At 31.5% G+C, this 24,534-nt stretch overlaps 1 protein-coding gene and 1 long non-coding RNA gene across 5 annotated transcripts; one reads left to right on the forward strand and one right to left on the reverse strand.

The window, feature by feature from the left end:
- Positions 1–5,963: 5,963 nt before the first annotated feature.
- Positions 5,964–24,283, reverse strand: LOC130891550 (facilitated trehalose transporter Tret1-like). Of its 4 annotated transcripts, none has more exons than XM_057796375.1 (4): positions 24,079–24,283; positions 16,466–16,552; positions 9,710–9,810; positions 5,964–7,406 (listed from the first exon to the last, which is right to left on the reverse strand). In XM_057796375.1, exons 3-4 carry the CDS (start codon positions 9,756–9,758, stop codon positions 6,082–6,084), a joined length of 1,374 nt encoding a protein of 457 aa, XP_057652358.1. In that variant the 5' UTR covers positions 9,759–9,810; positions 16,466–16,552; positions 24,079–24,283; the 3' UTR covers positions 5,964–6,081. The 4 variants fall into 4 exon arrangements, with proteins under 4 accessions (XP_057652358.1, XP_057652357.1, XP_057652359.1 ...); XM_057796374.1 differs by having other exon boundaries at positions 23,932–24,279; XM_057796376.1 differs by lacking the exon at positions 24,079–24,283 and adding an exon at positions 23,314–23,793.
- LOC130891559 (uncharacterized) lies at positions 13,003–20,203 on the forward strand. The gene is made up of 4 exons (XR_009058916.1): positions 13,003–13,083; positions 16,652–16,701; positions 18,468–18,562; positions 19,962–20,203. It is a non-coding gene; the product is annotated as an uncharacterized LOC130891559 (long non-coding RNA).
- Positions 24,284–24,534: the final 251 nt, after the last annotated feature.

Consider the following 24,534-nt stretch of genomic DNA (forward strand, 5'->3'; position numbering starts at 1 on the left):
GAAACCGTTGTGATATAGATGAAATTAATTTCGATGATTATCAATAAATACACAAGTTTGAGAATAAGCTCCTGTCAATTATTTCAATATTATTTCATTGTTTCAATTATCTAAAATAAAAATTCTGCTATTATTCCTTGAATCATATTAATCCTCATATTATTTTAAATCTAAGCAGAGAAAAAGACATCTTATTCGACAAAAAACATTTACTCCAAAATAAATGTATTGAATATCGTACATTTTGGAGTAGATGCTAATATAGTTTATGCACTTCAAGGTGGTATGTGCCATTTTCCAGCAGTTTTTGAGCGCGCATACCAAGATTTTTTTTTGAATTACATAAAAATAAATAAAATAAAAAGTTTCCGGTATGATGACGAAATTTTAGCCCTCTTCACTTCCGACAAAAAAAAGTGGTGTGCGTGATTTTTTTCTAAAAGCCAATAAAATTTACTGTCGAATACATTAAAAAAATTTTTGATTCCGCTATGACGGGACTTTTAGTGTTACGGGCTCCTGGACTAATAGGTACGGCCAGTCTATAACGTTTATAGGTCCCGAGATTTCTATTATTGGAAAGGTTCATAACTTTTCAGTTCCTATATCATATGAATCAAAATTGATATCTAAGGCATTTTTAATTTCTTTATTTTTACTTATTTTCAAAGATTGTGATTTTTTAGGAAAATTTCCAATTATTTTTACCTCCAAAAGAAATTCAACATAATATATCAAATTTGATTCCATAAATGCATCTTATAATTAAAAACGTGCACCAAATTTCCAAATGGTACTATATGAATTAATGCTAAAGATTTGCTCTATTCTTCGAGTTTTTGAATTTATTCATTGAAATTTATATAAATGAACTGAAGCTACTATTTAGAACTTCCGCATGTAATGCAAACTTAAGTTGATACACCACTGTGCATAACTGAAATTTTAAAGGAAATATTATTAAAAACATTATGGTCTATAGAAAAGATCCTTCTAGGAAACTTGGAATTTTAGTTGAGCAGGTAAGAAAATATTGGCTTTTGACAAATAACTATTGTGTGTTCAAGCATGTTGCAGACACCATTTATTTTTGAAATCCACAAAACAGGTATTGTATTATATACCTGGGTAATAGAAAAATATCTAATTTAAGGCAGATACTATAAATAAAATTTTGGAATACAATGGTGTCAAAAAGTTAGCTCAATACCTTGGAAATATGAATATAAATAGACGTTTCTGTTGTAGATTGGCAAGCCATAAATTTGGCAAATATGAAATTCTACCTGTTTCTATACATTTTCATAAAGGTAAAAAACAAAATCTAATGGAACAAATGAAATAAACTATATTGATGTTCATTTACATTGATTAATGGATAACTGTTCTTCGATGTACCAGCAATGTACAAAATTTTCTCACAGTATTCAAAGAAATACAGTTTTGAAATTACTATTGAGAAAAATCAACTGCTGAAATATTCAATTGGCCTAATAAATATCTCAGAACACACAGAATAGATACAATATTAGCACTAATTAACGATGGTTTGTTTTACCCCTAATTATAGGTACAGATATAAAAATTGAGGAAAGTATATAAAGACAATTTATTTACAAACATTAAGGACATTCCGATTTTAAGAGATCTTTTAAATTTATGACATGCAAAAAGGACAAAATTTATATAGGAACTTAATTACAAATATATAGAAGCAATTTTTTTTCAAACTGAAATTTTTATGGAGGGTACAACATATTAAATACAATTCCACTGTTTTAAATGAGATACCCGTTTTTTTTTCAACGCCTTTTCTCCTGATGTCGAAGTCGAATATATGTGTCTCTTATTTTGAGTACCACAAAGTTTTAAAATAGAAATAAGATAAAATTGAAATATTCCAAGAATATTTATATAAAGACATTCTTCAACAAACATCACTTAAAAATAACCAGTACAAAACTAATATTGTTTCCTCAAGATAGTTCAACTATTTTGAAGAGCCTAATTATTGTTCTGATTCAGTTTGAAAATGCTTCCACTTTGTTCATAAAAATCTCGACACTTCCAATAATATTGAAGTAGTTTTTCAATTTGGAATAGCCAGAATATTTAATCGCTATAACTGATGCAAAGATTAGTCTCTTAAATTTTCTGTGTAGCGAAGCTCCATCCTATTTCAATATCATTTGCTCCATAACTATGGAACCTCTGGTATTCTATTTCCTAAATGTTTTTCGTGTTGATGTGTAGTTGGAAAATATGAGCTCTACAATCAACTTCATCATCTAAGTTCAAGTTTACACGATGCTGGCTTTAACCCATTTGGTATATTTTTCAAAAATTATTATCAATTTGTATGGTTTTATTCAATTGAAAGAATACCAAACTCTTAGCATGTAATTGTAGTAAGATTGCCTTAAAATAAAAGCAATATGTCAAATTCCTTGATTCATTCTTCTCATAATTAATTCACACCTCATATTTCCCGTTTAAAACTTTCTTGTATCTATTGATCTTCACATAAATTGGAAAATATTCAGATTTTTTATAATACATGTTTGTAAGATATAATCCATTGAATATTAAAGCATATCATGCAGTTTGTTTATTGAACTAAAATCGAGCTTTCCAGGTGATTAAAAACTAAGGAGAAACATACAAACATAAGCATTTACATGTAAGATCAGAAGAAACAGAGCTAATAGAAAAATGAATATTTGAAAAAATGAAGTTGTATGTAACATGTCCAGACTATATATGCATATTTTATTTGAAATCATTTTGCAAAATTAATTCAAACGGTGAATCATTTAAGAAATGAGTCTCAAAAACTTATTTTTAAAAATTTCTCAATAAAACAAGAAGTGCGTGTTTTATAAAAATTATACTAATAAATGGTGCCATGTATGTTATATTATGAAAAAATTATATTTTAGACATTTGCACATTTCAATACCCATTCAATACAAGGCATTTGCTAAAACTAATTCCTACATTGTGTTATAACAATATGTATTTGTATTCTAGTAATAAAATCCAACAAATATTCCACTTATTTTCAGTAAGTGGAATTTCTTCATGTTTGATACAATAATTCAAATACTTTAGTTCCTCAATTAAAAATTTGTACTTTCTAAATGTCCACAAAAAACTTTGAAAATAATTTATGCATCAAAAGAATCAAGACAAAAAATTATGTTCTCAAGGCAAACATGGGGATTTATAATCAGATGAAGTATAAAGAACACATGTTGAATTAAATGTTATCACTATATATGGTATTTGTATATTGCAAAATGCAAAAAGATAATCATAACTATAAACTTATTCGACAAAATTTGATTAGTATTTAATTCAACACGAGATTCAATCCAAAACTTTTCCAGACATAAATTATACCTATAGTATTTTCTAAATAAATGTTTGAACATTTAAAACAAAAATCTCAATCTAAACTAGAATGAAATCAAAATATAAATTGTAACAGGAATATTTAAGTAGCATTATATTATATATTGTTTATATTGAGAGATTAATAGAGAAACAGTTGTCATTTTGGAAATTGTAACAGGTTGAAAAATTAAATATGTAATTGCTGAATCTAAAAATTAATATTTCAAAACAATAGGTATTTAAAAAATATCTAGAAATGTTTTTTGATTGGTCATAAGAGTAAAATTATACATATTTATTTTCTTTACACATTTAAAAATATTTTTTCTTATTTCCATATAAGAAAAAACCAGTAGCTATTCATTTTAAGTACTCTTTTTTTAGGTTAGCATAACTATAACAATTATTAACCTTGAATTAAATTTATCGAAACCATGAACTTGATAATAACCAAAAAATATAAGCAAGATAAATATAATTTGTACTGAAAGCGAGAATAAATGATGCTTAACTTACTTTGTCCCAGCGATGCCGCTATTTATCGAAAGCGTTGTACCAGCATTGGGAACTGCTGCAACCTGTTGCTTTGCATCCCCACGTAAAATGGGGCGAATAAGCGACATCGAGGCAAAAAGCGAAGCGAAAACTCTCCCAACGAAGTACGTATGTCCGTTGAAGGCGAGTGTTCCATCTAGTCACAACCAAAAAAGCATGTAACGATAGACAGAACACAAGCCTTCACTAGGCAACACAAAAGCGAGGTTATGTGAAATTAATGCGATAACAATTTAAACGTGGCTAAATGTACATTACAAAATGAGTAAATTATGTAAGTTTTTATAGGAGACTTACCGGATGATCACTTGACCAAACTGTAAAACCGACGGAACCACAATGGCGAAACAAGCCTTCGAGAACAATGGCCATGATGGTCATCGTACCTTTGGCGGGAAGAAGTGGGAAGCGGAAGAGTCATGCGCCATAACGATGAAAAAAGTGCGGGAACTTTAAATTTATTTTGACTTACTAATTTTAGTTCAGAATTATAAAAATGTATAAATAGATATAATTCAAATGATTTTGGTGCCGACATGTTGAATATTTGCTTAGAGTACAGACATCAAAACCTAGTGATTTATAATGGGAAATTAAGATTACTGTTGAAACTGAGTATAGGGAATACAATGTTATATAAGGGAAATAATTAAAAATATTTAACCAAAATGTTTTTGGAATCAAAAAATAGAATGTTCATAAGATTATTTTGTAAAAATTATGTTAATAATTTATTATGCAAAATTTGAGGTCTTGATTCGAGATGTATTCGTGCTGTGTATAAGACCACTACTTAGCTCAGAATCCAAAAAGGACTAGTTCTATGGTCAAGATCGTAATCTACATGTGACCTGTCATCATGATGAAAATTAAAAAGAGTAATGTTATTTAAAAACAAATTATTATAGACACAATCGTCATATAATATGTTAATTTTATCAATAAATTCTGAATTTAATGAAAGTTGAATAACAAGAGATATCGTGAAAATAAAATTTTATGAATACAAGTAATTTTGCTATACCCTTCAGGAACTTCTAAACAAATAATTATTATCAATTTAGATTTTATTACCTTATTAAATAAAAATTTTCGATTAGTGTTATTTTAAAATGTAGTTAAGAAAATAGATTGTTCAATGTTAAATAGATTGTTGTTATGATTATTGTATAAAAGTAATTGTTTTAGAAAATGTTTCTCACACGTTTTGGGAAGTATTTCAAATTAATGTCTTCTTTCTAACTCAAAAGCAAATCACACTTGGATGAAAACATTAGGTGTCCAAAATCTGAATTGATAAATTTTATTCAAATTCTACAATTCTGTAACAATAAGAAAGTAAACTTTTAAAGTTTGTAAAATATTTCTTAGATTATATTTCTAGCAAATTCAGTTGAGATAGAAGAGTAAAATGTTAGTCTATTGTTTGTTCACATGTTTGATTTCAGTATCCAATTTTAGAGATAATATCGCACCTCCACTCAAATAGTGCCGTGAGTCAACAAATTAGAAAATCTCTTTTATTGTACTATTGGTGCTAGAAAACTTTTATCTTAAATTATGTCATGCAAATGGTTACTATTGTGTTAGCTTTATCTATTTTTGAGTTATGATCCGAAAAGTGAAGTTTATAATTTCAAAGACTTGACATTATACAACATACATATGTGTAAGTTACGTTGACGGAAGTACTGAGGTACAATTATTAGTCTAGATCAACAATTTATATTTATTGTAGTTTGAACACTTTACGTTAGGGCTCTAATATTTATACTGTGATTATTACTGGAAAAATATTTTTTTTTTTAAATTAAGTAAAATATGAGAAACTAAGTAAGTTTATGACTCAAAACTTGTATGCATAACTGTAATTTGTGTGTCCATATGTAGATATCAATGGTTTATTAAGGTCATATAAGTTAAGCTCCTAGCAACTCTCAAGTTTAATTCTTGTTACACCTTGGTACAAGGAAAAAAACAAGTGAGGGAACTAGGGTAATTGAAAGAACATATTATATTGCAAAATATTATAACCATTTAATAAAATATGTGTATATAAAATAGTTAACAATTTGAATACAAAAAAATACTTCAATATTAAGTACAATTATCTAATTAAAAAAATTAATATCACCTATCCAAAATAATCTGTATTTCTTGAAAACTCTTTCCTTTTGTCTCAGGTACAACAAAAATAATAAAAATGAGTGCACATAAACAAAAACCTGCAAATAACCAGAAAGTACCTCCTCTACCCAATGATTCGTTCAGGTTGTTAAAAAATTTTGTAACTATAAACGACATTAACCACCCAGTGAATCCAGTAACTGTAGCTAAGTAAAATTTAACGTTCGAAGGTAATACTTCTGAAGTAATGGTGAATGGTAATGGGCCGAATCCAACATTGAATGTAATGACGTATGTTATTAAACAAGCGATCGGTATCCAACCCCAGTTTTCTAGGGAACTATCGCTATTATCTTGTAAGTAAAAATATAGGCCTAAAATTACTTGTGAAACAATGCAGCCTATTGATGAAACTAGTAAAAGGAACTTTCTGCCTTTTTTATCCACAATCAAGGGTCCTCCGAAGCTAGCTAAAAAGAGGACAAATCCTACAATTATTGCAGAAATTTCAGCTGGTATGTTTGTACCAGCCGACTGAAAAATATGTTCAGTGTAAGCCAGAATGGCACCTAAACCCGATAATTGTTGAAAACTACTTAAACCTAGTGCTACCAAGAAACCTTTTATAACGTATTTTTTCCTTAAAGTATTCCATATATCACCCTGTTGATTTCGAGATTTTTCCAACTTAATTTCTTGAATTTCATCAGCAGCTTTATAATTTTCTTTTCTTCTTCTTAACCTCCTAAGAATCCTTTCAGCTCTATCATCATCTTTATTAACAAAATAATATGGACTTTCGGGTGCCATCAATAAGAAAAAGATGAAAAAGGTTATAGGAAAAATGGCTAAAACTATATTAAACCAACCTACTGGCAAATAAGGACCTAGCACATAAGGAAGTAAATCCCCAAAACTAGCAAAGGTACTGTAAGATACTAATAAGAGTCCTCTATATGAATCTTCTGCTATTTCAGCAACATACATAGGAAGAACTATATAAACTGAAGATAGAGACACGCCACCTAAGAAACGACCCACATAATATAAATTTATATCAGTGGCAAAAGCAAAAAACATAAAGGAAAATATATGCGGTACTGCCAAGAATAGTAGAACCGGTTTTCTTCCCACTAAATCTGCCAAAGTTGAAAATGGTAAAATACCAGCCATTGCACCAATATATTGTAATGATCCTATCCAAGATTCTTGATTGGTCGTTATAGGGCTGCCTAAGGGATTCACACTGGAATCATTCGAATTTAATTTTGGCAAAATTGGTGAAGACCATGTCAGCGTTGTGTCTCCAGTAAGAGCCAGAAGATTACCTGTAAAGAATAATATTATTACAATCAACATAAATAAGTATACATATACAGAATGTATGGAAAATAAATGAAACAATTTATTATAGACGAATAGTTCCGGTAGTGATTCTAGAAATAATGATTCATATAATTATTCTGAAAAATACACTGTACCATAAAATGAACGCATAATTTTAACAATCAAAAAATTGTCGTCTAATTTTTTCCAAAACTGTAGCGATCGGGCTTGAAAAATTACTTTGGTATTGCTTCAATATATTTTTAAAACGTTCCAACTTTATGAAGTATATGGTTCTTTATGAATACTGTGTATTACTGTTTTACAACTTCAAGGTATAATTGAAATCAATTTAAACCTTCAGGTGAAGGTAGGAAGAACATAACCCTAGGGTATACAATTTTCAATGGGGTTAAGGTCTGGAATCCTTGTGGGCGGAGCTAGAAATGTATTTTCAATTTAATGAAGCAATTTTGTAGTACTCTGGTCACGTGAAGGTGTGCAAATTCCTCTCTTATAAAAGATGCACATGGTACAACATACAGTTATGGATATGGAAGCTGTGATGATGATCTTCAAAAATCACAATCAATTCTGTGCTGGCCTCGAAACTAGTGTTATCACAGACCATAACATTTCCCCCAACAAAACTCACAATTCTCTATTTTATGTTAACCATAGTATGGACTGAATGTTTTCTTGTGAATAAAATGAAAATAATAGAGAATTCTGTTAAATTTGATTGTATTGTATCAGTTTTTATATGGTTAGAGTATAAATTTCTTTTTAAACAGAACTATTATGTCTACTTGTTATTATCCTTCTTATTCCTTTTTTGTTTGATTTTTTTAACGACTGTTAGATCACTATAAATTCACTTTAACTGAAGCCAAGTATCACTTCCTGGGGAAGTTTTAGACACATATTTGAGGTAACTTGTTGAACAAGGAACTCCTGGAGTATCCAAATTCAACGGAATGAATAATATCAAGTACATAATCACAAATTAAGAGAAAGTACAATGTCTAGTTATGTACTAAAGAGTTCTCTTAATTTATACTTGTAATCAGTTGTGTCGTTTATTAACTCAAAGTCTTTCGCAGGCTCCTTTCTGAAATTTATGAAAATATCACACCTCAATACCACATTTTTATCCGAAGCTTGAAAAGACAAATAATTACCATTCCTGTAAGTCATAAGCTTCTTATATAAACTTTTAATCTAAAAGCAATGAAATTTGTTTCCTTGTTAATAGATTAATGAAGATATTCTCTTCAAGAATATTTATCTGTACTGGAGACAGTGGCGGATTTACAGATTTGCCGCCTGTAGGCTATTCAATACCTCAGTTCACAATTATTTAAAATACAATTTTTATTAATAAAATTTCATATTTATAATTTTAGAACTATGATTTAGTGTAAGATCCTTGATTATTTCCACGGCAAAAATTGTGAAAATACATTATTTTAACCAAAGAAAATTTTAATCATGTACTACTTTCAAAGTGAGGTTAGGTATGTTGTAAAACTATTCAACACTTATATAATATGAAGAAATATTACACAACGAGTAACATTGATATATATTTTTTATTACACACAGTTTAGCAACAAAAAAATAGTTCTCCACTGTTTTCAAGCAAGAAAAGCTTCTATATCTATTAAGTATACTGCACATAACACCATATTTAAATTATTATTATATTACTTTTATATTTGTAAAAATTTCAATACTCGTCTTGTCCGTGTGAAAAATATATTTTTTTTTTGTAAATCTAAATAAAAAAATTTTTAGACAAAATGTGCCGGTCTAGACTACAGACTACTGGTAAATCCACCACTGAATGCAGATATATAACTTGATCAAAAATCAGAGTTTTTAACATGTTCTGGGTTATTTTTTTGAATTTTATTATTTGAAATGGAAAAACTTTGAACAAAATGTGTCGGCCTAGACTTCAGCCTACTCAGATTGCTGGTAAATCCACCACTGATTGCAGATTGATCGAAAATCAGAGAAAATCTTTTTTTCAAAGGAAATGAGATCATGCAATAGTGCATCAAGATTTTTTTATGGTAGGATTTTAAGGTATTAAATACGACTAAAAATTTTTTTCCATACATCGAATAACAATTTTTGACAAATATTCGAAACCTTCCTCTCTCGATAAAGGTAAGAACAAAAACAATAGTCCTTTTCGAAATAGTAATCCTTGTAGCTATGAGTAGATAAAGCAATAATTTGTGATGAAACATTTATTATACCTGTATAATTACGATAAATAAAAATTTAGTTTGCTTACCACAAAATGTCACAATATAGGCATAGTTGATTTTTTCTCTAAGTCCCATGTTGCTTCAAAAAAATTCCCTTTTTCGAAATTTTTTACTCAAGCTTATCCTCCTAAAATTAAAAAATATTTACAACAAAGAATGGAGTCCCCTAAATTTATCTAAACAATCCTACAGTCCGAAGGGCAATTAATGGGTGGAAAAATATACATAAAAGCAGCATTGGATTAAGAAGTAGTGGAGCTAAAATCGACTAGGAGCCCACTTCAAAATCAAAATCAGCTCAAACTTTTTTAAATGTAATATATTAGTTTGAAATTAAATATAAATTATAAGTAAAAATAAAATTTTTGGAAAAAAATGCAAATGTTGCCATAGATCCAATATTGCTTTTAAAATAAATGATCAATTTAGTAAATTTCCGGGGCCTGGGGCTCTAGCCCCCCTAGACACTCCCTAAATCCGACGGTGCATAAAAGTTAAAAGTTAAACTAAGGTGAATAGTACAAATAAACAGTAATACACTTAGATGAAATGTTGACATAACGCATATTGTAAAGTCTTGTCTACATACTGGCGACTTTACTAATGGCTTTAGTTTGTCCAGTACTTAAAGTCAATAATCCGACTGAGTTGAAAAATTTGCGTCCTATAAGCTTGTATGTATGTATGGATTTGGGGTATCGTATACACTGCGATCCATAGAATCTATTGTGTCCCCATTTCTAGCTGCGATACTAAAGAATCCAGTGTTTACAGCTGACCCACTCTTTTTGAAAAGTCCAGAATGTGGGTTGGTTGTTGTTGCCAGAGATCTTTCGTCTTCTATTTCATACGCTCCCAGGTGCATTGCTCTAGAGTTCACACTTCGAAAGATTATGGATAGAGGTTTCGCCTTCTATGCAACAAAATCTGCACGCTGTATTATCTGGTAGGTCTAACGTCTTCAGGTGTTTGTTTCGGCGACGGTGCCCCGATAGAACCCAGTTAGTATTCAGTGAATCAGATTTTCGCAAAAAATTATCAACAGTTGATGCATACTCGAGTCAGTTGGCCTTACTGAGGAGCCAATAGTTTTTTACTGAAGCTGGGTCATTTTTGTGGTTAGTTATTATTATTTGATAGTGGTTGCTATTGTGGAGATCATCGGAGGTCTGCCAAGAGAGGAAAGGAGCAGATTTAGGGTCGAATATGCTTGAGTCGATAGCAGAAAATGTATCAGAAAAAATATTGAATTGTGTGTCTGAGCCATTATTAATTTTGCCCTTCCCGAAAAAGTATTGTGAACCCCACATTGTTTTATGTGCATTGAAATCACCTATTAAGATAAATGGCTGGGGTAGTTGGTATATCAAATCAAGGAGCCTTTCTTCTTTCAGAGGATGATTTGGGGGAATTTATAAAGAGCATATGGTGAGTTTATCTGGACAATATGCAGTTATAGCGATAGCTTCAAGTTCTGTATTCAAAGGGAGTAAGGTTGAATAAATATCATTGGAAGCGAATATTGAAGCACCACCACTAGCTCTTGAACAATTAGTCCCGATATAATGATAACCTTCAAAGGATTTAGGTTGCGGTAGATTGGCTCTCGTGAAGTTAGTCTCCTGGAAACATAAAAAATTTGGGTTGTAAGTTGCAGTTAGGTGCTGGATTTGTTCTAAGCGCTGATAGTATCCGTCGCAATCCGATTGTAGAATAATGAATTTGATAATTTATCTGATAAAGAATTAATGACACAAGTTATTCTAAGTCAATATATTGTTGAGATAGATAATGATAATCAGGGTTGGAGTCGTTTGAATTTGTAGAAGTTTAACTTGCAAGCTCGGCAGTATCACTGGGGTTCAATTTTTGCTCTAGTTTTTTCTTCAATCTAGTGATACGATTTTTTTAAGGGATCTGTCAGCGATAATTGAATATATGTGTGCAAGATCTTCAAGGAGAACATTAATGTTGGTGGTGAAATTATAAGCTTCTTTTAGAGGATCATTATGAGCGAAGGGCCGAGAAGTGGGGCTGATTCCTCAAAGGTTTTTGTCATCAGTTTTGGATTTCTTTTTTGGAGTAGTTTTGGGTTTTATGAAAGAAGTAGTTGTGGGCGGAAGTGTATTTTCAATTTGTTGAGTTATATGACAAACACTATTTGGAATAGAAGGGGATTCAAGACAGGTGTCATTGGAGTGCGCTCTTTTGATACCAGAAAGAGTGGTGATGCTGGCTAGATGTATAGATTGTTGAATAACTGAAGGCGCTGTATCAGAAGCACGATCATAGGTTTGGAGTACGTGTAGAGGAGAAACATTAAAAAGGGATCCTTCTGTTTCATGGCTATTGCTGATAGGATGGGGATGATTGCAAGATGGTTCTTGGTGATTTTGACAGGAATCTGCAGTGTGGCCAGTTTGCTTACATAGAAAGCATTCAAGTTTGTCTGAGATAATGAAGATTCTGAAGCTTGTATTTTCATGTACGATTACTATAGAAGTTTGTATGTCGTGTCGTATGTTCCTTATCGGGTATATGAAGATTGATCGTCGAAAACTGAAGATATGAGCATATTCTTCCTCTGGCGACCCATATGGGATAAAGGACATAGGAGAGGCAAGTTGCAACCCAAGTTCATTCTTGAATGCAATTTCAATAATACAATTAGGGATAGAGGGGAAAGTAATAGTCTTTTTGCAGGTATGATCAGTCTGCGAATAGGAATAGTTTGGTCTTTAATTGTAATGGACTGATGATTTTTTATAAGGTTATCAACAACAGGTACTGAGGATAGGTAAATGTATATTCTGTGATTAGAAATGCGAGAAGCGAATGTTATTCCTTTACGTTACGATTTCACCGAATGCCTTGATGTAGTCAAGAAGGACAACGTCTGGAAGAGCATTCATAACGATTGCTTGGCTTCTGCCTGGAAATGATGTTAGTGTTTGAAACCTTTTGGGTAGATTTTGGCGAAGCTAGATCCACCAGATTGCAGCTGAAATTATTTGGTAATATTTTATATACTATATATTGGAAGAGTTTGTCTGGCCTATTATTTTGTAGTCTGTATGAAATTTTAGAACAGTTCGACTCACCAAGTATATGTAAACTGATAATATTCGACAAAAAAAACATACAATACACATTTACTAACGCGTATTTAATGACTTTGTAAACAAACACCGAGTTAAACAAAAGGTACGTGTTCACTCGTTGATCGACAAAATCGTACTCTTTTTTTTTAAATTGAAATTTGATTCATAAACACATTAACTTGATCTATAACGAAAATGTTATGTTGTTTACGAAGTATGTACGATCCTGTCTTCGACTTTCCTCCCAGCCTTCGTGCAGTTTGTGAAAAATAAAATAAAATCTTCATCCGTAACAATTGGTACGTATCTGGTATGCAACGAAAAGAACGTATTATATAATTATTTTTTCTATTGGTTATGAAAATTGGACAGTAGAAAACTGGAAACAAATCCTGTGGCCTGATGAGTCCAAATTCGAAAAACGAAGAATTTATGTTCGTCTCGGATATTCAGAAAAAATTCACCCAGATGCTATAACTCCAACTGTTAAACATTAAGGTGGTTCTTTGATGGTGTGAGGGTGTTTTCATATGCTGGAGTAGGGGATCTCTACAGAAATTGTTACTACTACATATTAAATACGCATGTTAACCCTTCTGTGATGCGCCCGAATGGGCGTGAGTAAGTGTTTCAGCAAGATAATGACCCAAAGCACACATCTAAGCTTTGTCTCAACTATACAAAAAATAAAACGATAGATCTAAATCCAATAGAATTATTGTGAGATGAACTGGATGTGAAAGTTAGAAAATTGATTCCCATTTCTTTGGATCATCTTTGGAAGGCTCTTCAAATGTTTTGGAATAATATATCAACTAAACTAAAAAAAATGTCAAGTGTAGTTAAAACATTAGTGGCGGTGAGAGGTGGTTTCTTTGATGAAAAGAAAATGTGGCAATTTTTTTTTCAACCTCGCGGGCATGCGTTGTAGGCGATTGCGAATATCTCGTACTACACACTCCGCCATTGTTGACATTCAGTCTGCGTTGTGCTACGGCCACGTAAACGTGTCCGCCATTATTGATGCTCACGCCAAATGTGATTCGTTTCTACAAGCTAAACGACTTGAAACAGAAATAGACTAGCTAAATTAGAATATAGTCAAAAATGTCTCGACCATTAGCAATTTGTTGTTCGTTAGGAAAATAGGACACTACTCAAAATATCCCTGTTAATTGGCATCCTTATAACTGATATTTTTTATATTGAACACTCCCTGTTTAACTGCAAGAGGGTCGGTACAGTTGGTATCATATGTTATAGTGACTATCATTAAATAGTTTTTCCACATAGCTTTTCTTTTCTTAAGAAATACGTAAATTAGCTCCAAAAATTAACATGAAGTCAGCCAATTTATGAAATTCCGCCAATTTTTACGAGGACGGTTTTTTTAAACTCCGATCGATACGTGCAGCCGCTACGCGGGCAGAAGCCGGCATGTACTGTAGGCAGCTGCAAGGCTCTCGCACTACACACGTCAGTCGGCGTTTTGCTACAGCCACGTAAACATGTCCGCCATCATTGATGCTCCCGCCAAGTGTGAATTGCGAAATGTGATTAGTTTTCTACAGGATGAAGGCCATACTGCTGCAGAAATCCATTGGAGAATGAGTCGTGTGTATGGGGAAAACTTCATGAGTGATGGTGTTGTGCATGTTGGAGTGAAAGTTTAAAGATAGTCTTAATGATGTGCATGATGAATCTGTCGTTTCAGATGACCTTGTTCAACGAGTTGACAGAATGGTTAAAGAAAACCGCAGATTCTTTGAAGAGGGTATTCAAAAGCGTGTCCACAGATATGACATAATCTCTTCGGTGATTATGTTGAAACTTAACCGTAAGTGTACCAATCTTTTGGTAATAAAATTATTCTTTTAGATGATCCGGTCTTTTATTTATAGCCTATCGAAGGTTGAAAAAAAACGGTCGTCGTATGTGCATGGTTTTAATCATAGAACGTTATCTTTTAATATTTTTAAAATAAAATTTGTTTTAACTTGATTTATTTTACGTTTAATAATTGTTATCATCTTTTCCGGAAACTTTCTGTCGGCATTGTATATTACAACTCTAAAGATGTATATACGTGGCATACTCATGCATATTGTGACGATTACAACTTTTTGAATCGTTATATCTCAGAAACGGTGGCTCGTCAGAAAAAAGTATTTAGTTTGTCTGAGGTATTTTTATGATAAAACTTACCGTTTTGCTAAAAATTTCAAAAAACCCATTTTTTTCAACTTCTGATCTCGAATAAAATTTTTTCCATATACGGGAATGATGGGGAACTTTAAAATTTTATTTTTAATTATATTTTAAAAAAAATTTCTTATTTTCAGCTTGGTGGGAATTTATGTAGCTTTACTCTTATTTTTTGGCCTAATTTGACCGTACTAAAGGTGTTATAAACATAAACTAAATTATATCTTTATATATAATATAGTTTTTTGAGTTTATCACGAACAGAAAGACAGAAATCTAAAGAGTTTGTTTTTTTATATGTGGGGATTCAATTAAATTTGAAGTAATATTCTATGTATTCATTGAATATAATTGTGTTCAGATTACAAAATATTTTTCAAAATAAATATATTTCATTATGCACATAAATGAAAGTTTATTTATTCTTCCGAAACTTCTACATCACAATTCTTGTACTCATATATACAGCATATTGAGCATACTATTAAAAAAACAAGATATCTATTTTTTGTTTTCCATAAATTATCAAAAATTATGATAACAGATACACTATTGATGATTTACTACGCTTTTTTCATAGCATAATAAGTTATGGCAATATTGCATGGGGTGGTGCATATAAAAGTATTTTGCAACTACTGCAAAATCTTCAAAATAGGATACTTAAAATAATAAGTAAAAATTCTTTTCCACAAAACAAACCAATCAATGTTACACAAATGTTTGCACTAGAAAGTCTCAAGTATCATTATAATGTATTAAAAAATATATATATAAACTCGAGCAGTACTACAAGACGTAAATTAATACAGCTTCCAAAAACATACAAAACTGTAAGTAATAAAAATAACAAAATTAAAGCAATAAATATATTTAATATGTTGCCAAATGAACCTAAAGAACTAGATATAAGTATGAAAGCTTCTCACAAAAAATTAAAAGATTGGATTATTGAAAATATATATATGTAATAGCTAATAAAGCAAGAAGAACGATCTCAAAGATATAGATTATTGATTGTAAAAGATAGATTAAATGGGTAAAGTTAAAGAACTGGGTTTTAGTTTTAACTTATGGGTATTATATTTCGAATATATATATATATATATATTAAGATAAGACTTGATCCTGTTAAAGATATTAACAGATGATCTAAGTCTATAAAACTAAACAGGAATTATACCGACGTTGATTAAAATAAGTATTATTGTATTGAAAATTTTTATATACTGTTACATTATACAAAACAGGTTGTATTAGTTTCAAGTTAGTTGTAAGGGGAACAAACATGGCCAGGAGGGTCTTGCCATGCTTGTCTTGCGTCTCCAGACTGGCGAACAGGAAACTCGTTTTCCTCTGTCGGATTACTTTGTGATTTTGTATTACTTTGTAATGTAATGTACTATAATTCTGGTAAATAAATAAATAAAAATTTCATGTAAACAAGAGATAAACAGTATTCTTAAAATTACTTACCTTGTAGTCTAATTAGTTAGCTTACAAGTTTTTCCCTTGGATAGTAACCTATGTAATCATGACAGTTATACATCAATACCTATGGATCTGCAACAAAAATTAGTAATTCAACTCTTAGTGTGAAAATTTTTGACACTAATTACAATTAAAAATTTTTTAAGCAATAGCAATTTTGTTTTGTTGTAGGGCGAAAGTGGATAGAACTTGGGTTCGAATAAATGTTGACCTGCAGTCAGGTGTCAGTTAAATTAATTGTCATACTATTAGGCAACGCGTAATTTAGGAAACGTATAGCACGTGTGAAGTGACGCAGCATAGCACGTATTTTTGTAATCTACAAGATTAGATACATTGACGCAAATTGACAACACAGCGCGACCTGACACGAAATGCGTGAGCTCACAGACGTGTCCCGCTGTAGTTCCAACATAGTTTGCTGTGCCACACGTGCGCATGACTAGCAAGTCTTTACTTAATTTTTTTACGAAAAAATGACAGAAGAAAAGTTAATAGAGGCAAACACAGAGAGCTCCACGATTCAAAAAATTGTGATTATATGAAGATGAAACTGTTCACTGTTCACTTTTTTTCTCTTCGATAGAATAAATTTATTAGGTGATTTAAATTTCTTCCTCGTCAAGGAATAAAACAACATTTCCTCCTCAACATCTTCCGATTCTGATCCAGAACTTAAGTTCAATAATAATAATTAATGTCTACTCTAGCCTAAACAGCTATCACTCCACTGCAATAACTTTTTGTGATTTTTCTAAAGCTTTCGATTTTGTTAATCATAATATTTTAATTAACAAATTGCAGTACCACGGTTTCAGAGGAGCACCTCACGCATGGTTCAAGTCATACCTTAGCAACAGAAGTCAGCTTGTAAAGGTTGATACAACAATATCACCTTTCAAGGCAATAGAATGTGGAGTGCCCCAAGGCTCAGTACTAGGCCCTATTTTGTTTCTTCTGTTTATAAACGACGTCGCCTATCTACACATCAGTGGTAAAATATGTCGATTTGCACTAGTTCCTCTAAATTTTTATCATATAAAAATACATTGCTGCCTTTTTTTATTAAACAACACCATCACTGACGTCGTTCAATCTGTAAAATTCTTATGGCTTGTTGTAGACAATTCTTTCTATATATTGCCGCCTTATCTTTGCACTGAGATCAGTTTCCAAAGAACTGAACTTATCCATCTCCTTAACAGTTTATTATGCCCTTATTGAGACGCATCTCCGATATTCCCATCCCTTCTAGGGTAAATGTGGTACGATTCAATTTGAGCGAACCTTCAAACCACACGAGATTAGATATTTACTGGGACTAAACAGCAGGGCTACCTACAGGGACTTCTTTAAAAGATTAAAAATTCTGACTCTTCCTTCCTTATTCATCTTTGAATCCGTCTGCCTAATTCGTAAGCACGCTTCTCCAATTTCAAAAATGTCGTTACACGGCTATCCACTTAGGAACGCGGAGCACAACCTTCACCTACCTACTCCATGTTCAGAATTAGTTAAGGGCTCAATATTTTACAAGCAAAAAAAAATGCACAACCACTTGCCAATTGAAATTTCGCAATAATTTGAGGGCATATTTACTGGCCTTCTATTCTAATAATAATATTTAATTTCGGACATGCTGCATACTGGTTTAATTTTTGCTTTGGATGTATGTATAAGACTTATATACTACCTATTACTATTACCTATAATATTTTTATCAATAAAGCATTTCTCTCTCTCTTTGTTCGATTGTCAAAATGACGTTTATTGATGCCGTCTACTCGCGAACTACCCATCAAATCCCTCCTTTTCATATTAGAAAATGCATGTCTCAATATGCATATCACGACGCAGCAAGTGTAGCATGTACGAGTCGTGTCTCTCGTGTCACGCTACTTCACACGTGTAATACGGGTCCCAATTTGCGCCTTGACTTAGTTTTTTAAATATCTGTATAAAATCGGGACATACAATATTCTTCCAGGTGTTAACAGTATTCAAATTTTTTTATGATGCAATTACCAAGTTTTTGTTTTGCTATTCAAAAAAATCATCCAAAGAATCTGCTAACTGTGAAAGGTAAGTCATTTCTTCAAATATCTGACACAGTAAACCAGTAAATGAAAAATCATTGTATTAACCATTTACAAAAATTAACTTGAAAAACATCTAGCACTTTTTTTTACTGGAATTGTTTTTAAAAATACCAATTTATGTAGTAATGTTTCTATCTAGTGGTACCAATTTCATCAGATACTGGTTATACAAAGGTAAAAATGGAGTTTGATTTATAGTTTGTTTCTGATTCGTACCGTTCTGAATTTGAGACTCCCTAGTTGATTTTTAACCAAAAAGTCATTACTATTATTACTTCCTAGAATGAAAATGTTCAACTTTCCGTAGTTTTACTGAAAATATTGAAAAACGTTTGCTTTTCTCACTAGCTTTGAATCCTAAATGTAAAGAAAAATATTTAGTTTCTGGCGACATTTCGTAAATCACTTCCCTTGAACAATATGAATTTTGTTGTAAAAAATGTTGCAGTATATTTCAAAATTTGTGATTCCTTGCAATACAATTTAATATGCTTTAATGTTATTTATTATTAACATAAATAGGGTTATTGACAATTTAGAACTTAACACTTAATTTCTTAATAATGGGTGTGACCTCCCCTTGCCCTAATAACATCTCTCATACGATTAGGCATAAATCTAATCAAGTTTACTATTGTGTCTTGTGGGATGTTAAACCACTTTTCTTCTACTGCAATAATAAGCTCTAGGATTGAGTTTGGTTAGGAAGTCTAGCTTGAATTATTCTTGTTATCTCATCTCATAAATATTCTATGTCAGGACTGTATGTTGGCCACTCCATAACTCGAAAACCGACTACTGCAATGTAATCTTTTACGATTCTGGCGGTGTGCGGCCTTACATATATGCATTGATGTAAATTATTCTCCAATTTAGTCGACGTAAGGTATTACATGAATTGCTAAAATCTCCTCGATATATCTGTCAGCTATTGAACCTCTTTTTCCGTGAACCCGGTCTCCCCTACGAATGAGTACAGGATTGGTTCGTGTTCCTCTAGAAATTGCACCCCAGATCATGCAGGAACCACCACCATAAGCACTCGGCTCTTCAGAGCATCAATTTGCAAATCACTCCCTTGGTCTTCGGTCACTACTATGGATGTATATTCTGATCCCCATTGTTCAACGTCCAATTCAAATGATCCTGTGCAAAACACAGACGTGCTTACCGATGAGCTAGAATAAGTTTTGGATCAATCGCAGGTGTTTTAGGAGTCAGGTTATTTTCCTGTAGTCTTACTGTCCACTGACTAATAGTCATTCCTCCTACCTCACGGAACTATCGTTGCACTTGAACCACATCAAGGTGTTGATTTCTTAATGTTGACCCAATAAAGTTGTCATAATGAACGGTTGTAAATCGCTTTCCGTCTGTTTCAGGTCGCCTATGAAAGAATCCAGTCTCCTCATAACGCTGGCACACTCTTCGAACCGCTGCGTGGGTCATATCCAATTGTCAAGCAGCAACTCGCTGACCAAGTCCATTTTCGATTAAAGCAATAACTTGGACAGCTTTTTATGGCGTAGTATGCATGAAACTAACACACTTTAACACTATTGAGATGATACAAAAAAATTATATAAATTGTAATAGAAATTTAATTAAATTAATAATGAAAAAATTTGTTATTTTCGTTACAATCACCACATAAACACGTTTCGTTTGTTTACGATTGCTACGCATTTAAGGCAATGATCTCCTATAAACTACATCGGCCGCGTTCAGAATTAAGCCGTACGCCGCGTCATAATGCTTACTATAAAAATGTACTGTGACGGTCTCTTTCACACGCTGACGTTGGCATGAGGACACCGTAGGCGCCATTCAAACACTATGCGCCGCGTCTCTATATTTCGAACTATTGCAGTGTAAACGTCGTATTTGGCGTCAGCACAAAATGTCGAAATTCGATAGAGAAAAAGACGAATTATTGATTGAATCGGTCCAAGGTTATTGTGTATTATACAATAAAAGTGGCAAGGAATATAAAAGTAATATTTATAAATTATTCTTGATTGACACGAAGATATTAAAGAAATTTATTATTTTTTTATTTTGAGTGTTTCATTATCAAAATCTCGAAACATCCTTCTTTCTTCCTCGTCATAAAAAACCGGTGCCTTGTTACTCTGATTTTTCTTCGTATGCGGCCGTCTTGCGCCTCCTCTTCAAGTGACACAAGCGCCGTCAAAAGTATAGAATTTATATCCATTTTATATCACACGACTACACGCCAACACTGTGTCTCGACTATTGTTGTGAACGAGACGTTCGCGTATGGGATTTATTGATAGCTGATGCTGTGCCTGGCGTTCGGAGGTTGATCAGAACGTTTACGCTCAAGTCGGACGCCGCTTATAGCATTTAATAGGAGACCGAGGCCTAAACGATAATCCTTGCTGATAAATTTATACTCACATTAAAGAATATTGAATTGTCTTTCAAGAGCATATTTCTTTTTTTGATCTGATGAATAATTTAAAAAAATATATATAGTTAAAGTCAAAAGTTTACAGTGGGCCCATTTTAATGCACTCAAGTTTATAAGTAGCTTTTCAAAATTGTGTTAACTTCCTGAATTTCAATTAGTAACAAAAATATTATTGTTCGAAGAAATAAATTCACTTATAATTGCAATTTATTGTTTCATTTAAAACTGGGACGATTAAAACAATAGCTATTCAATTGATAAAATGATTGATTTAAGACTAATAAAGTATTCAAATGAAATATTTTCATATTACTTACAGAATTTAATGGAATCCAACCAGTACTTTTTTTATTTTAACAATTTAAACATCTTGTAAAAATAAACAATACATTTTGAAATAAAATGTAATGAAATTAGGTACATTATTCCATCAAGTTTGCATAGTTAAAGTTAAGTAAATTTGTACAAATATGATTTTTGCAACTAATCAAAACAAAAAAAGTTGTTTACCTTCAGGAACCCTACATATGTGCTGACATAGTTAATATGAAGATTTTCATAACTCACAAAATTCATAATTCCTATTTTATTTACCTAATTAGTTTATAAACCGCAATACTGTGGTTACTCAAAAAATACCCAACAGCTGCACTAGAAGTCATTCTAAATCTACTACCTCTCCTCATAGTACTGGAAAGCGTGGCAGAAAATACATCACTTAGAATGTAGACATAATCACCAAAGAAAAGCCGCCCTTAAATAATAACCAAACCGGGGAAATGCCCCATTAAGATGCATCAAAAAAGTTTAGATTTGAGAAAAAAATTTCCTCAGAAGAAGTGGGATCTAAACAAGAAATGAACAGAAATACCATTAAATAGTATATAGACAGAACTGGAATACGAGTGTACGGGCCCAGAACCAGACACTCTGAAAGCGTGGACAAAACACCAAGTATTTTTCAAGCAGAAATTTATGCAATTGAAGAATGTGTCCAGTTCAATCTATAGAGGAACTATCACAAACAGGAGATCATCATCCTGTACAATAGCCAAGCAGCCATTATTGCTTTTAGCTCTAATATCATAAAATGCAAACTCGTTTGTGATTGCCTAGAAAAATTAAACGAGCTAAGCAAGAAAAATAAAATTAGCCTACAATGGATTCCAGGACACATTAGAGCGAAAGAAAATGAAATAGCTGGGACAGACAAGTCCATCATGGGACTAGACCACTTTTGTGGTATCAGGTACAGAACAAAGGAAAAAGCATTGGAAAAGAAGGTAGATATGAGCAAAATCTATTATTGGGACAACCTACAGGGGCAAATGGGCAAAGACTGTCCTGGGAAACTCTAACTAGAGAAGATGAATGTATTAACTGAAGTAAGAGTAAACTACATATACTAACGGGAGTCCTATTGGGGCACTGTTGTCTCTATGGACACCTGAATACGCTAGACTCAGCAGATAATGTGGCTTGCAGATTTTGTTGCACAGAGAACAAAACCTCTATGCACATTCTCTCGAAGTGTGAAACACTCTAGAGCACTACACCTGGGAGCATATGAAATAGAAGAAGATCTCTGACAACTACAGCCAACCCACATTCTAAACTTTGTAAAAGGAGTGAGATTAACAGATAAGCTGTAAGCACTTGGTTTCCCAGTATTGCAATTAGAAAGGGGGACACAATAGATCCTTCCACAGTCAATGTATAAGTGGTATAAACATCCTCAATTTTGATAAAAATATTTAGATATATACCTATATTATGCATTGTGACAATGTATCTTAATTAATTCTCTATGTATAGTTTTTTTAGCTATATCATATTTATAAAAAATTATAATTTACATGGAATTATTCAACACTTAGTAACTTATGATTATCTAGAAAATACATGAATGGTAAAAACTGAAAAAGTACATATTTGACAATATATAATAAATTATACTCTTTTTTGTTAATATCAGTGAATTTCATGCTTTTAGCAGTTGCTAAAGCCACTGTATTCACAGTCAACAATAGCTCATATTTAATACTTTATAACAAAATTATATTCTCATGAAGAAACTACTACTAAGCTTTTTAATATGACAATGAATTGAGTATGATGATATATCAAAGTCCCTACATTCATTTTATTTTTCAAATGAAATTTCATTTCAATTAAATGGTATATATATTTTAAAAAAACACAGTTGTTACATATCTGATAACATATCAAATAAATAGGAAAAAAGTAAATACTCAAATTGTAGTTTTATTTCTAATAGAAAAAATAAATTTTGTACTCACTTAGTAAGTTCCAATTGAAACAGTTTTTATTTTATGAATGTCTCAGTTATTAAAATATAGATCTTTTAATTCAGAAGATATTTAAAGAGAGATTAATAAAAATATGAGATTAGGCTATTCTATTAAACACAATTATCACTATCATATTATATATCTTTCCCATAAATATTTTAAATAAATCTTTTAATTGCATTTTAAATAACTACCTAACTATAAACAGCAATAATTTAATTCATCTGTGAAATTTTACATTAGTAAAATTTGTTGATTGTGTCACATTTCCTTGTACTTATAAGTATTCTAATATAAAATTATATATTTTTCATAATTTTAAATCAGCAAAACTTTTATGGATTAATAAATATTTAAATAAAAATTTTGTTGTTCATAAAAAATTGTACACACTATTTCCAAACGAAACATGGAAGCTATAGAAAATCGAAGCTATTTAGAAACTATATTGTAAGTATTCAGATTATCAAATTTCTAATATGAGCGTTTAACTATGAGATTGTGAATTGACTTAAAATATTCTTAGTTCCAACAATGATTTTTAACGTGCGATCTAAAATTATTATGGAACATTAAAACGATTTATATCCATGAAATCTTACTTACCCAAACGCATGAATATTAATAGGGTTGGTTATTTTGTTTAAATATCATCGTTACACAATCGGTCAATTATATGTAACCTCTACGCAAAACATACAAATCACATTTTCTGGTTTTAAATATAAGATAAAGTATGTGAACATGATTTACCCTTGCAATATAAGACAGTAGTTCCATTATTGAATCAATTGATTTATCAAATGTATTTAATTGATATCACATTGAAATGACACTTGATTAAATTTTTTTAAAGAGCGATTGCTGTTGCCATAATAAAAATCGTTTCACACTTTTCAGGATTTTTTCTGAAACTATGATCGGGTTAACCTAATCATGATCTGCACGTTCTATAAGTGATCCCGATCATACCAAGGTATGTTCTGTGGATCGACTATATCCTTGTTAGGATCCGCAATAATTTGATAAGTGATTTATCTCACCCAAAATCCCAGTTCCGAAAAGCTTTTTAGACATATTCACATGTTTAGAACCACAAAATAACATATGTACAAAATGTTATTTTTGGTTTATATAAGTAAAATATGTTTCTATAAATAGATTATAGACAAATAAAAAAAATAATAAACGTGAATTAACCTGATTCTC

This window comes from Diorhabda carinulata, chromosome 3 (assembly GCF_026250575.1).
Source record: "Diorhabda carinulata isolate Delta chromosome 3, icDioCari1.1, whole genome shotgun sequence".
Lineage (NCBI taxonomy): Eukaryota > Metazoa > Arthropoda > Insecta > Coleoptera > Chrysomelidae > Diorhabda > Diorhabda carinulata.

Bases quoted from the DNA above. Each gene is read 5' to 3' on its own strand.
- LOC130891550 (XM_057796375.1), bottom strand. From the start codon at position 9,758: ATGGGACTTAGAGAAAAAATCAACTATGCCTATATTGTGACATTTTGT. The intron at 7,407-9,709 runs GTAAGCAAACTA...TATTCTTTACAG, and splicing joins CTATATTGTGACATTTTGTG to GTAATCTTCTGGCTCTTACT.